Source organism: Denticeps clupeoides, chromosome 3 (assembly GCF_900700375.1).
Source record: "Denticeps clupeoides chromosome 3, fDenClu1.1, whole genome shotgun sequence".
Classification (NCBI taxonomy): Eukaryota; Metazoa; Chordata; class Actinopteri; order Clupeiformes; family Denticipitidae; genus Denticeps; species Denticeps clupeoides.
In genome coordinates, this window is record NC_041709.1 from 30,832,250 (window position 1) to 30,844,329 (window position 12,080).

The window sequence follows — 12,080 nt, forward strand, 5'->3', positions numbered from 1 at the left end:
GACTGGGCCGAGACAGGCTCCTCACAGAGAAGAAGATGGAAGGAGGAAACAGCAAAGAACCAGATGGAGAAGGATGGACATCAGCACGGAGCCATGCGGACATGAAGGGATGGAGAAGGGATCGGGTGTGAAGGGATGATTTAAAAATGTGTCTGTAAATAAAAAATTGTGTAAATAAAAAATCTACACATAAAAAATGTATGTAGTCTGTCTGACTGTCTTAAGCGTCACACATCTGAAACACCTGGTCTTACATAAGAGAAACATTACATATCATTTAATAATGCAGTACAAATGGCCATATAATAAAATGTATAAACAAGAAACAAACTTGCACTGGTGTCCAATTGGCCCATTTGTATAGGGGGCGTGTCAGCCAGTGTGCTTAAGCTTCTGTCTGGGATTCGTCTCTGCTGGTGAGGTAGGACGGGTTTTAAAAAGTCTAGTGTTTTTTTGTTCCATTGTTCTGTATTGAATGCATTGTCTTGATATCAGATTTTATTTATTTTTTTATTAAATAGTGCTAATACTGGTGTGCAAAATGGAGCAATAATAGATAATTACTCACTATAACAGAGATAGCGCACGTGTGTCTGTGTGTGTGTCAGTCCAGAGTGGGAAGTTCCTGAGTGTTCAGGTGTCTGATGGTCTGTGGGATGAAGCTGTTCCAGAGTCTGGTAGTGAGGGCCCGAATGCTTTGGTGGCATTTTCTGGACGGTAGGAAGGTGAAAAGTGCATGTGAGGGGTGTGTAGAGTCCACCACAATGCTGCTGGCTTTCCTGATTTAGTGTGTGTAGTAAATGTCCGTTATGGAGTGAAGAGAGACTCCGGTGATCTTCTCAGCTGTCCTCACTATCCGCATCGATCAAAAAGCCATCAAAGCTGCAAGTGAATACAGGTTCTTCTGAAAATGCACGCTGAACAGGTGTGGTGGGAAATTTCCTGTCTGGGGAGCTGCAATAAAGGAAGTCAATTGAATTGATTATCCAAGTTTATTTACCAAGAAGACTTGCAAGAAGAACTCCCACCCATTAGTAAGTTCACAAGCATATTTATACCACTGTGGGTGACGCAGGGTAGGACAGCGGCGCCCATCAAGGTCACAGAACCTTCCCCTTATCAGCTTATGTTCAGCTTTTGCGTCAACAAGGTCAGACATAAGATACATGGTTGTCTTCTGATTGTTTCCTGACCAAAGGTTGTGGTCAAATAACACGTGAGAAGTTCAGGCCATACATTTTTCCTCCACACTTCCCCCCTTTTGATCATTATCACCACAATAGGGACAAAAAAAAGGTGAGGAGTACAGGGTAACTCATCACAGGCAGTTGCATTAAAAATAAAAACTCAAAACTGAAAACAATTCAAAACAAAGCAAATCAAGAAATAGAATTATATGTATGCATCATTCTCATCCGAGGGAGGTGTCAGATTCAAAGCAGGTTTGATCTCTAGAAACAAAAGTTACATCATTGTCAACACGGGTCTGGGGTCTGTTGGGGTTCTGTTGGGAATAGACAAGGTGAGGAACTTTTAGATCTAAGGCGGTATCAATAATCCCGACTAACAATGCCCTAAAACAGGGGATGCAACAGAATCCACAGAGAATTAAAACAAGGGGAAATACAGCAAGGGCCATGCAAATGGAGACGGCTGGATTTCCATATTTCCAAAACATATTTTAATGTTCTTTCAATTTAATACTGAGGGTTAAATTTAACACTGAGTCGTCTACCACACGAGTCAGCTTCCCAAGGCGAGCTGTGTCGTTGGGGATAAAGGAGCAGCATTGGTCGCCAAAAATGATCAAATTCCTCTTTTCTCTGGTAATAACATATCAACTTATATCTATCCATATTAACATATCACAAGTTATAAGCAGAACAATGTCGTCATCTCAATGCTATCATTTAAATCATGAGAAAAAAAAAATAAATACAGCGTCATATTGGTCATCAAAATGCTGTGGCAACACAATAAAATAAAACCCACAGTACAATATAAAAGCCTTTATTTTTTTTTAAACTTTGGGTCAATATATCTTCCACTGTGCTTCACGCAGGCAAATCAGATATTTTGAACTTGTCAGAGGGAGCAGGATGTGTGGAATGTGCAGGGAGTGTATGCGTGTATCAGTGTGTTTGGGGAGAGTGTGGGATGTGGGATGTGTGTATGTCTTCTGCGGCCGCGCCTTCGTCTGGAGCGCCGCCCGCTTCACCTTTTCAGTCCAATTGGGGATGTCCGTGGTGGACGTGTCCTCCTCTGTCTCCGGGAACGGCAAATCCTCTTCTTCTGTGTTTGTCGGCGCATTCTCTCGCCCAATGTCCGCTTTGGCCACAGCTGAAGCACACATCACACTGTTTCTTGCTCTGTTGGCGGGCCGTGCCGCGATGTGGAGTGGACTTTTTTTTTTTTTCTTGACCCTTGCGTCAACCTGTCTGGCCTGGGCGTGACTCAGTGAAGCATCTGCCCAGCGTCTGTAGCGGGACTCGAGCCATTTCGGTGGATGTCGGTGTGAATTCTCTGATGAAATCATTCACGGCTCTGGACAGGGCTGCACCCCCTCGATCTGCCTTTGGGAGGTGCTTAGAAGAGTTCAGAAGATCTTCAGTCGTCCATGGGGAGGGTTGCAGTTGAGTGTCCAGATTGTCCAGATGATGGTGAGGCATCCAACTCGTAAGTGGCGCCTGAAGGAGTCTTGGGAGGAGAGAATGGGTCAGCTGGTCTGATGGTGGATTTCTCCTGTGGAGTTGAAGCAGTGACGTCATCGTGCTGTGGTGGTGTCTGTTGTTCCTCGTAGCGGTTGCTCCAGCAGAGCTTCCAGTGGAGCTTCAGATTCCGGTCGGCCTGCAGGCCCAAGAGTTCTCCCAAAGTGCACATACAACGGTGCAAAATTAATCTAAAATCGCCCAGTTTAGGTGTAATATATATTTATACTTATATTTTTCCCAGCATTCCACAAACCTCATTTTAAAACTCTCAGAAAGAAAAGAAGACAAACAAACAAAATCCACAAAATGTTCATGAAAAATATTTTCCCATATTCCCTTTAAGGCTGAATAAGGTGGAAACCCGCTGTAAATCGCTGTGCTGATGCCCAGACGGTAAAATCTATTGCTAAGAGTTTAGTCCCAAAACAAAACGAGAGAGAGAGAGAGAGAGAGAGAGGCGCCCCACACACACACACACCAGAGAGAGATGGGTGGTAGTGGCCTAGTGGGTAACACACTCGCCTATGAACCAGAAGACCCAGGTTCAAACCCCACTTACTACCATTGTGTCCCTGAGCAAGACACTTAACCCTAAGTTGCTCCACGCTCACACACACACACACACACACACACACACACACCAACACACACAGAGGCTGGAGTGTCAGAAGTCAAAAGCTGCCAATGCAGGGTTGAGCGGAATGACGAGTATAAGACAGGAAGTTAGAGAAACGCGAACCTCGCCTCTTAACAGCACTGCAGTCAACCCGGTGATGGAACTCATTAGAGCTCTGGTCCTACACGAAAACACACACCTTACTCACAACTTACACTTTCTCACACACACACAGACACCAGAGAGAGGGAGAGAGAAGGTGTGCCCTCTCACACACACATAAACCACCATTTATTCAGAACTAGTTGGAGTGTCACTTTTCCCATCTTTATTTCCCATATTTTACTGGTCTTATTCTCACAAGGGTTTTTTTTTTTTTTTGCGCACACAACTTTGCGCGATCTTGCCTGGGGAACGGAAACAACTGCTCTTGCTCAGAAAGCTCACAGATAACGAATCTATAATTCAATCTCTATAAGGTGGTAGTAGCCTAGTGGGTAACACACTCGCCTATGAACCAGAAGACCCGGGTTCGAATCCCACTTACTACCATTGTGTCCCTGAGCAAGACACTTAACCCTAAATTGCTCCAGGGGGGACTGTCCCTGTAACTACTGATTGTAAGTCGCTCTGGATAAGGGCGTCTGATAAATGCTGTAAATGTAAATGTAAATCTCGCACCAATGGCTCACAATTTTCTCGTTTTACGTTTTCTTTCTTTCTTTTTTTTTTTTTTACTTTGGTCTTGCCTTATTTAACTCACACTTGAATGATTTTTGATCTTGTTAAAAAAAAAAAAAAGGCTCACATTCAGCGGTGGTCTTGATTCACGGAAATCCCGCTCTTTTCTCACACCCTTATTTCACACTTGATCTCCAAGATCGTTTTTGGCTCACGGGACTTTAAACCTGTTCTTGCCCCCCAGAGCCAGGGTACTGTTTTCAAATAAGAAAAGTGACACCCCCTCACTTGGATCAATTCAGTTGACCACAGAATAAAGCAAATATTTGGTTTTGGATTTCTTAATCTTCTAGATTCTACAGTTTTAATTAAATGTTTGAGAGGTGGAATATTGTAGCTCACCGGACTCGTGTCCCCAGACAACAAAAAAGTTATTCGCAAGAAGAACTCCCACCCGTTAGTAAGTTCACAAGCATATTTATACCACTGTGGGTGAAGCAGGGTAGGACAGCGGCACCCATCAAGGTCACAAAACTTTCCCCTTATCATCTTATGTTCAGCTTTTGCGTCAACAAGGTCAGACATAAGATACACAGTTGTCTTCTGATTGTTTCATGACGTACGGTTGTGGTCAAATAACACGTGAGTTCAGGTCATACATTTTTCCTCCACACTGACTCCTGATCTGGCCACTTGATTGGCCGTGGTGAGTCGGCTGTCCCTGTCCTCCAGCTGCAGCTTCAGGAACCTGTTGGTCTCCAAACTCTGCAGGATCTGGAACAGGTGCAACTCACACAGAGTCAACGTGAGCTTTTATTTCATTTATTTTACTTTACATAAATAAATTAGACTTTTAATGTGACAACACACAGTTTTACATCTGTCACAATAATATTTCTGTAATAAAAATGCATTTAGAAAGCATTCATGTTTTATGACATAACGTGGCATTTCAAACAGACTAAATAGCACAAAAAAGGACCTTCAGGATCCTCCAGCGACGCCCGGGTTTTACTCCCCTGCATCGCATCACTGGCTGCTAGAAATTTAGTTCCCAATTGCATATCCCCCAATCTCGCACTAGCATCTTCCAAAAAAAAAAAAAAAAAACGAAATGTGGCTGGATGAAATCACAATGAGCTCTTGTTCTTTAGCATAATCAGCTGAATGAAATCAGCCAATCACATTGTTCCTAAGGTCTTGTTCTTTAATCTGATTGAAAAAAAAGAGTGACGTCATCAACATTTCTCTCTTTAAGTGGTGAACTGACAAGAAACAAATCATTTCAGATTTTCGAGAGTTAAGTACAGAGCTACAGAAATGAAGCAGTGGAAGAAGTTTGTTAGACGGATCAGGCGTCCCTTCTGCAAAAAGAAGGTTCCTGTTGAGCCCAACATGACCGGCCTGAAATCAGTTCAGAATGGTCAGATGGAGGCGTTGATAGAACAGATCCACAACCTCGAGGAGGTGATGGAGAAGTTCCAGGACAAGGATCACTATGCAGAAAAGGAGCAGATGCTGAGGGCCTCTAATGATAAACTGAAGATGGCTCTTCATGAGGCGCGTGAGAACAATCTGGCTCTTGCTGGAGACCTGAAGCGCCTGAAAGATAGAGACCTTTCCATTCAGGTCCTTCGGCGAGAAAAAACAGCAGAACTGGAAGCGGCAAGAGACCGTGAACGTCTGCGATATGAGGATCTCCAAAGACAGCTGAGCATGGAGAGACAAGACAGAGAAGAAGCAGAAAGGCGTTTCTCTGATGAAGTAGAGACTAGTAAGCAGATGGAGAAGTAGAGTGAAGAGGCTCTTTATGAAGAGATGCTGCAGAAAGAGGAGGAGGAGATGGACGAGTTAAGAAGGGAAATAGAAAATGAACAGAGGAGAAGAGAGGAAGCTGAAAGAGAGCTTGAAGCAGAAAAAGAACACATGGAAGAGGCAGAGAGGCTTCTCCTGGAGACCAAGAAAAAGTCCCACGAACAGCTGGAGAGCAAAGAAAGTCTCAACGAAGAGACACTCCAGCCAATAAAACAGGAGCTTGAAATGATGAGAGCTGAAAGAGACCATGAGCGCAAAGGACGAGAAGAACCTGATGAAGTGCTCCTCAAATAAACGGCTACCAAGAACGAACTGGAAAAACGTTTCCGGAACATAAATGATACAGCTGAGAGTAATGAGATTGAGGAAATCCTGGAGATCCTCCTCAAAAGGGAGAAGGAACTGTCTGGGGAAAAGGAGAAGACAGTAGAAAGGAAAATAGAACTAGAGCGTCTTCTAGAAGCTTCACAAAGAAACGTGAAGAAAGGAAATGAAAACAAGCACAGGACTGGGCCGAGACAGGCTCCTCACAGAGAAGAAGATGGAAGGAGAAAAAAGCAAAAAAACAGACATGTTCATTGGGGAGGTGTGACAATCCTACAGAGCCATGCGGACGTGAAGAGAAGGAGAAAGGGTTCGGGTGTGAAGGGGTGATTTTAAAAATGTTTCTGTAGAGATGAATATAAAAAATTGTGTAAAAAAAAAAAAATCTACACATAAAAAATGAATGAAGTCTGTCTGACTGTCTTAAGCATCACACATCTGAAACACCTGGTCTGACATAAGAGAAACGTTACATATCATTTAATAATGCAGTACAAATGGTCATATAATAAAATGTATAAAAAATAAACAAACTTGCACTGGTGTCCAATTGGCCCATTTGTATTGAAGGCGTGGCAGCCAGTGTGCTTTAGCTTCTGTGATTCGTTTTAAATACTGTTAGGTTCAACTTAGCTGAATGGTTTATTGAGTGTACAAGTTGTATAAAAAAATCTATTTTTTTGTTCCGTTGTTCTGTATTGGATGCAAAGTCTTTTTTTTTTATTAAATAGTGCAAATACTCCTGTGCAAAATGGAGCAATAATAGATAATATTACTCACTGAACAGGTCCTGACTCCTGATCTGGCCACCTGATTGGCCGTGGCGAGTCGGCTGTCCCTGTTCTCCAGCTGCAGCTTCAGGAACCTGTTGGTCTCCGCCAGGACGGTCAGCATTCGGCCCGACTCTGCATCTCCTTCCTTCAGCTTCAGCACCAAACTCTGCAGGATCTGGAACTGGTGCAACTCACACTGACCACACAGAGTCAACGTGATCTTTTATTTCATTTATTTTACTTGACATAAATAAATTAGACGTGTTGTGTGGTTTTAATGCGTGTTGTGTGGTTTTAATGCAATACACAGTTTTACATCTGTCACAATAATATTTCGGTAATAAAAATGCATTTAGAAAGCATTCATGTTTTATGACATAAGATTGTATTTCAAACTGTCTAATTAGCACCAAAAAGCTCAGGAATTTAATAAACGGCGTCAGTAGAAGGTGATGAACTAATTGTGAAGAATACCAGCATCTGCAGCCCCTCCATCCATCCTGATCACTGTTCTGTCAGGAATTCAGGGACCTTCAGGATCCTCCAGCGACGCCCGGGTTTTACTCCCCTGCATCGGATCACCGGCTGCTAGAAATTTCATAAGCAAAATTATAAACGACAAAGAGCAGATTTTGCTGCTTCTGCAGATAAAAAAAGACGAGGCCGGAACGTACGGACAGCGCCACCCCGAGGCGGGAGAATAGAAAAACAACAACACTTTAAATGGTAATGTTGGTTAGTCCCGCCTACTTATTTTTTATTGGTCAGTAAAAAGCTTAATTCCTAATTGGCTGAGCGAAAAATGACTTCCTCAATAGCCAATTGTCATAAACATTCACTCCTGACTAATTTCCTGAGGGATTAATAACGTTTTCTGATTCTAATTCTTAAATTTTCTGATTATTTAATGATTCTGACTCTATAGGCAGACTCCGCATGGCAGTTTGGCAGCGTAACAGGACTAAAAGATTCAGGATAATGAGAGTGACTATGTAGTAATAGTTATTTTGCCATTAATATACATTACTATACAGTGAACGAGGGAATTTTCCAGCTCTATGCCGTACAGGCTCTTTCCTACAACGGGGTTCCCTGTTGCATATCCCCCGTACTAGCATCTTAAAAAAAAAAAAAAAAAATGTGATGGCTGGATGAAATCACAATGTTTCTGAGTTCTTAATCTTTAGCATAATCAACTGAATGAAACCAGCTAATCACATTCTTTCTGAGCTCTAGTTCTTTAGCGTGAATTACTCAGCCAATCACATTGTTCCTTCACGTTTTTGCCCCCACTGAAGAAGGAGCGCTGAGCAGACAAAGGCTGAGAGAGAACGTCCTGCCGATCGGCTCGAATTTATGGCTCTGAAATGGAGTATCACAGAGAAATTCAGTCATTGGTTGAAGGGGCATGATTTTACTGTATGGACCGATAACAACCCGCTTACCCATATACTGACTACACCTAAGGTAGATGCTTATGAGCAGAAGTGGGTTTCAACACTCATCATATACCTTTGATTTGAAACACATACCGGGCCCTAAGAACATAGTGGCATATGCTCTCAACCGTGATCTTTTTCCACTTTCCATCAGTACCCGCATTATTCGGGAGCCCTACGACAGCCCTATTAAGCTGAAGGTGCTGTGACTGAAGAAGTACAAGAAGTACTTTCAGATCTGGCCTCCAACAGCAAATTCAGGTGATTCAGCAGTCAGATCTTACTGAGGGATAGGGGAGCTCTTACAGAACATCCGAGGTTCAAGCAGCTTTGGCCAATCACTGTGACTGGGAGAGTAATGCAGCGAACAGAGCCGCTCACTTGATCCAACGAGTTCAACAGATTCAACACTCACTCACCTTGCGGGACCTGGAGGATCATCTACTTCGAGATTCAGCTATCTCCAACGGGGGCCCCGAGAGATTGAATCGCACACTCGGGAATATGTTGCGAGCTCTCCCTCTGAGAGCCAAACAGGAGTGGCCACAACAACTTCAGACACTGACCTTTGCTTACAATGCCACAGTTCACGAGACTGCAGGATTTGCGCCATTTTACCCGATGTTTGGCCGTGTCCCGACGCTCCTGGTGGACATTGTATGTAAGACTTTTGTGCAAGATCCTGTTGTGGGAGATTTCAGCAGTTATTCCAGGACTCTTCTGACATATCTGTCTGAAGCTGCCAGAAACGCTCAGCAACACCCAAGCAAGGAACAGGAACGCCAGGCTCGTCAGTACAATAAGAAGGTCAAAGGAACCTCTCTTCAAGTTGGAGATCGGGTTCTACTGGCCAACAAAGAGACAGGGGCAGCCCACTGGCTGACAAGTGGGAATCTGTGGTGTACAACCTTCTAGCTCAGATCAGGAATGCTACGGGGCAATGCAAGGTTGTGCACGGAAACCTTTCTGTTGGATGTAACTTTCCTCCCAGTGAGAAATACACTGCAAAGTCAATCACAGGAGGATTCATTCAGTGATGATGATCTCAGAGAGGGTGAAGAATTAAGTGAGCTTAGTAGTTTGGACGAGGAATCTTCTCAAGCACGGACATCGTTATGGGAGCTGTCTGATACAAATTCTGAAGATTGTGAAGACTGTGCAGCAGAAGTGCCTGTTTCACAAGCCATGGGAGAGCAGGGAGAATGGTTAAAAAAAGTCAACAGGCAATTGTTGGGTGGGGTCTTTTACCACTAAACAATTCCTAATTTGTGACCTAGAAAGGTTTTACAGTTATTTTGTGTGATGGTGGAATATAACCGGTTTGCACTTTATCAGTCTGTATTTGGAGAGACCAGATGTTATGGGGGTGTAGGCCGCACCTTTAAGTTCTTGAAGGGTTGGAGGCCCGATCAACCGTCCTTATCCTTCAAATCCGCCTAATGGATAGTTTTCTAATTGAACAAAGAAGTGATTTCTTTTTGGATGACCTGGTCTAGAGGTAATGTATGAACATGTCAGACTGTATGGATGGTTTAGTGGGTTATGACTCGAGTGTGCATGAAACTGCATTTCACCAAAACATGCAACCTCTGGTATTTTGTGTTTTTTTTCTGTTATGTGCATTTTATTTGGTTCTATAATATGTTTTTTTATATCTCCTGCCTTTTGGTTCTGGGTGTGTGTGCGAGCGCGCATTATTGTGCTGATTACGTGGGTACCTGCGTGCGCATGCGTGCTCCGGTCAGACACTTTCTTACCTTTACGAGGTAGGTTAGTCGTGCCACGCTGGGTTTGGAAAAAGTGAATAAATCCGGTTTGGGACCAAACTTCATTTTCACCATGCAGTATATTGCCCATTTGAAGTATATTAGATCGGTAGTGATGGATCGGGAGTGTTAGTAATTGAGTTAGACAGTTTTATTTGGGCGCTAGCATACGCGCTAATGGTTAGCGCTTGGAACATGTGCTGCACCTCGTTCACCGAGCGCCTTTCATATTTATTCAGAGGAGCCCAGTGTGAGACGCTCTGCACCCACAACCCATATTTTGTTTGTTTCAGTAAGACGTCAGTTGCAACCGTTCGGTGTCCTGTCTCTTACTATACGATCACAACGCAGAGTACCTGGAAGAGACAAGTCCAGGGACTACAGGTTACATGAGCTCTTGTTCTTTAGTATAATCAGCTGAATGAAACCAGCTAATCACATTCTTTCTGCGCTCTAGTTCTTAAGTGTGAATTACTCAATGAAATCAGCCAATCACATTGTTCCTAAGGTCTTGTTCTTTAATCTGATTGAAAAAAAGAGTGACGTCATCAGCATTTCTCTATTTAAGTGATGAACCGACAAGAAATGATCATTTCAGAGTTCAGTACAGAACTACTGAAATGAAACAGTGGAAGAAGTTTGTTAGACGGATCAGGCGTCCTTTCTGCAAAAAGAAGGTTCCTGTTGAGCCCAACATGACCGGCCTGAAATCAGTTCAGAATGGTCAGATGGAGGCGTTGACAGAACAGATCCACAGACTCGAGGAGGTGATGGAGACGTTCCAGGACAAGGATCACTATGCAGAAAAGGAGCAGATGCTGAGGACCTCTAATGATAAACTGAGGATGGCTCTTCATGAGGCGCGTGAGGACAATCTGGCTCTTGTTGGAGACCTGAAGCGACTGAAAGATAGAGACCTTTCCATTCAGGTCCTTCAGCGAGAAAAAACAGCAGAACTGGAAGCAGCAAGAGACCGTGAATGTTTGCGATATGAGGATCTCCAAAGACAGCTGAGCACGGAGAGACACAACAGAGAAGAAGCAGAAAGGCGTTTCTATGATGAAATAGAGAAGAAGAGTGAAGAGGCTCTTTATGAAGAGATGCTGCAAAAAGAGAAGAAGGAGACGGACGAGTTAAGAAGGGAAATAGAAAATGAGCAGAGGAGAAGGGAGGAAGCTGAAAGAGAGCTTGAAGCAGAAAAAGAACACATGGAAGAGGCAGAGAGGCTTCTCCTGGAGACCAAAAAAAAGTCCCACGAACAGCTGAAGAGTAAAGAAAGTCTCAAAGAAGAGACACTCCAGCCAATAAAACAGGAACTTGAAATGATGAGAGCCGAAAGAGACCATGAGCGCAAAGGACGAGAAGAACTTGATAAAGTGCTCCTCAAAGAAACGGCTACCAAGAACGAACTGGAAAAACGTTTCCAGAACATAAATCAAACAACTGAGAGTAATGAGATTGAGGAAATCTTGAAGATCCTCCTCAAAAGGGAGAAGGAACTGTCTGGGGAAAAGGAGAAGACAGCAGAAAGGAAAATAGAACTAGAGCGTCTTCTAGAAGCTTCACAAAGAAACGTGAAGAAAGGAAATGAATACAAGCACAGGCCTGGGCCGAGACAGGCTCCTCACAGAGAAGAAGATGGAAGGAGGAAACAGCAAAGAACCAGATGGAGAAGGATGAACATCAGCACGGAGCCGGACATGAAGGGATGGAGAAGGGATCAGGTGTGAAGGGATGATTTAAAAATGTGTCTGTAGAGATGAATATAAAAATTGTGTAAGTAAAAATTCTACAAACAAAAAATGAATGAAGTCTCTGTCTTTTTTTTTTTTTTTTTTTCAAACTGCCATATTGATTGGTACGATATTAATAATAATAGTACTTAAACAAACACAAGGTCAAAGATAAAAGAAAAAAAAAGACGGAGAGACGAAAGAAAAACAAGCAAATAAATA

The 12,080-nt window shown here is 43.2% G+C and overlaps 1 protein-coding gene across 1 annotated transcript; it reads left to right on the top strand.

Annotated features, from left to right (window-relative positions):
- Positions 1 to 10,129: 10,129 nt before the first annotated feature.
- On the top strand, positions 10,130 to 11,855 carry LOC114785217 (histone-lysine N-methyltransferase, H3 lysine-79 specific-like). Its single transcript, XM_028971114.1, has one exon. The coding sequence runs from the start codon at positions 10,746 to 10,748 to the stop codon at positions 11,853 to 11,855; it is 1,110 nt and encodes a 369-aa protein (XP_028826947.1). The 5' UTR covers positions 10,130 to 10,745.
- The last annotated feature ends 225 nt before the right edge of the window (positions 11,856 to 12,080 follow it).

What these genes read in the sequence shown, in the direction of transcription:
- LOC114785217 (XM_028971114.1), top strand. Translation starts at nt 10,746, where the DNA reads ATGAAACAGTGGAAGAAGTTTGTTAGACGGATCAGGCGTCCTTTCTGC.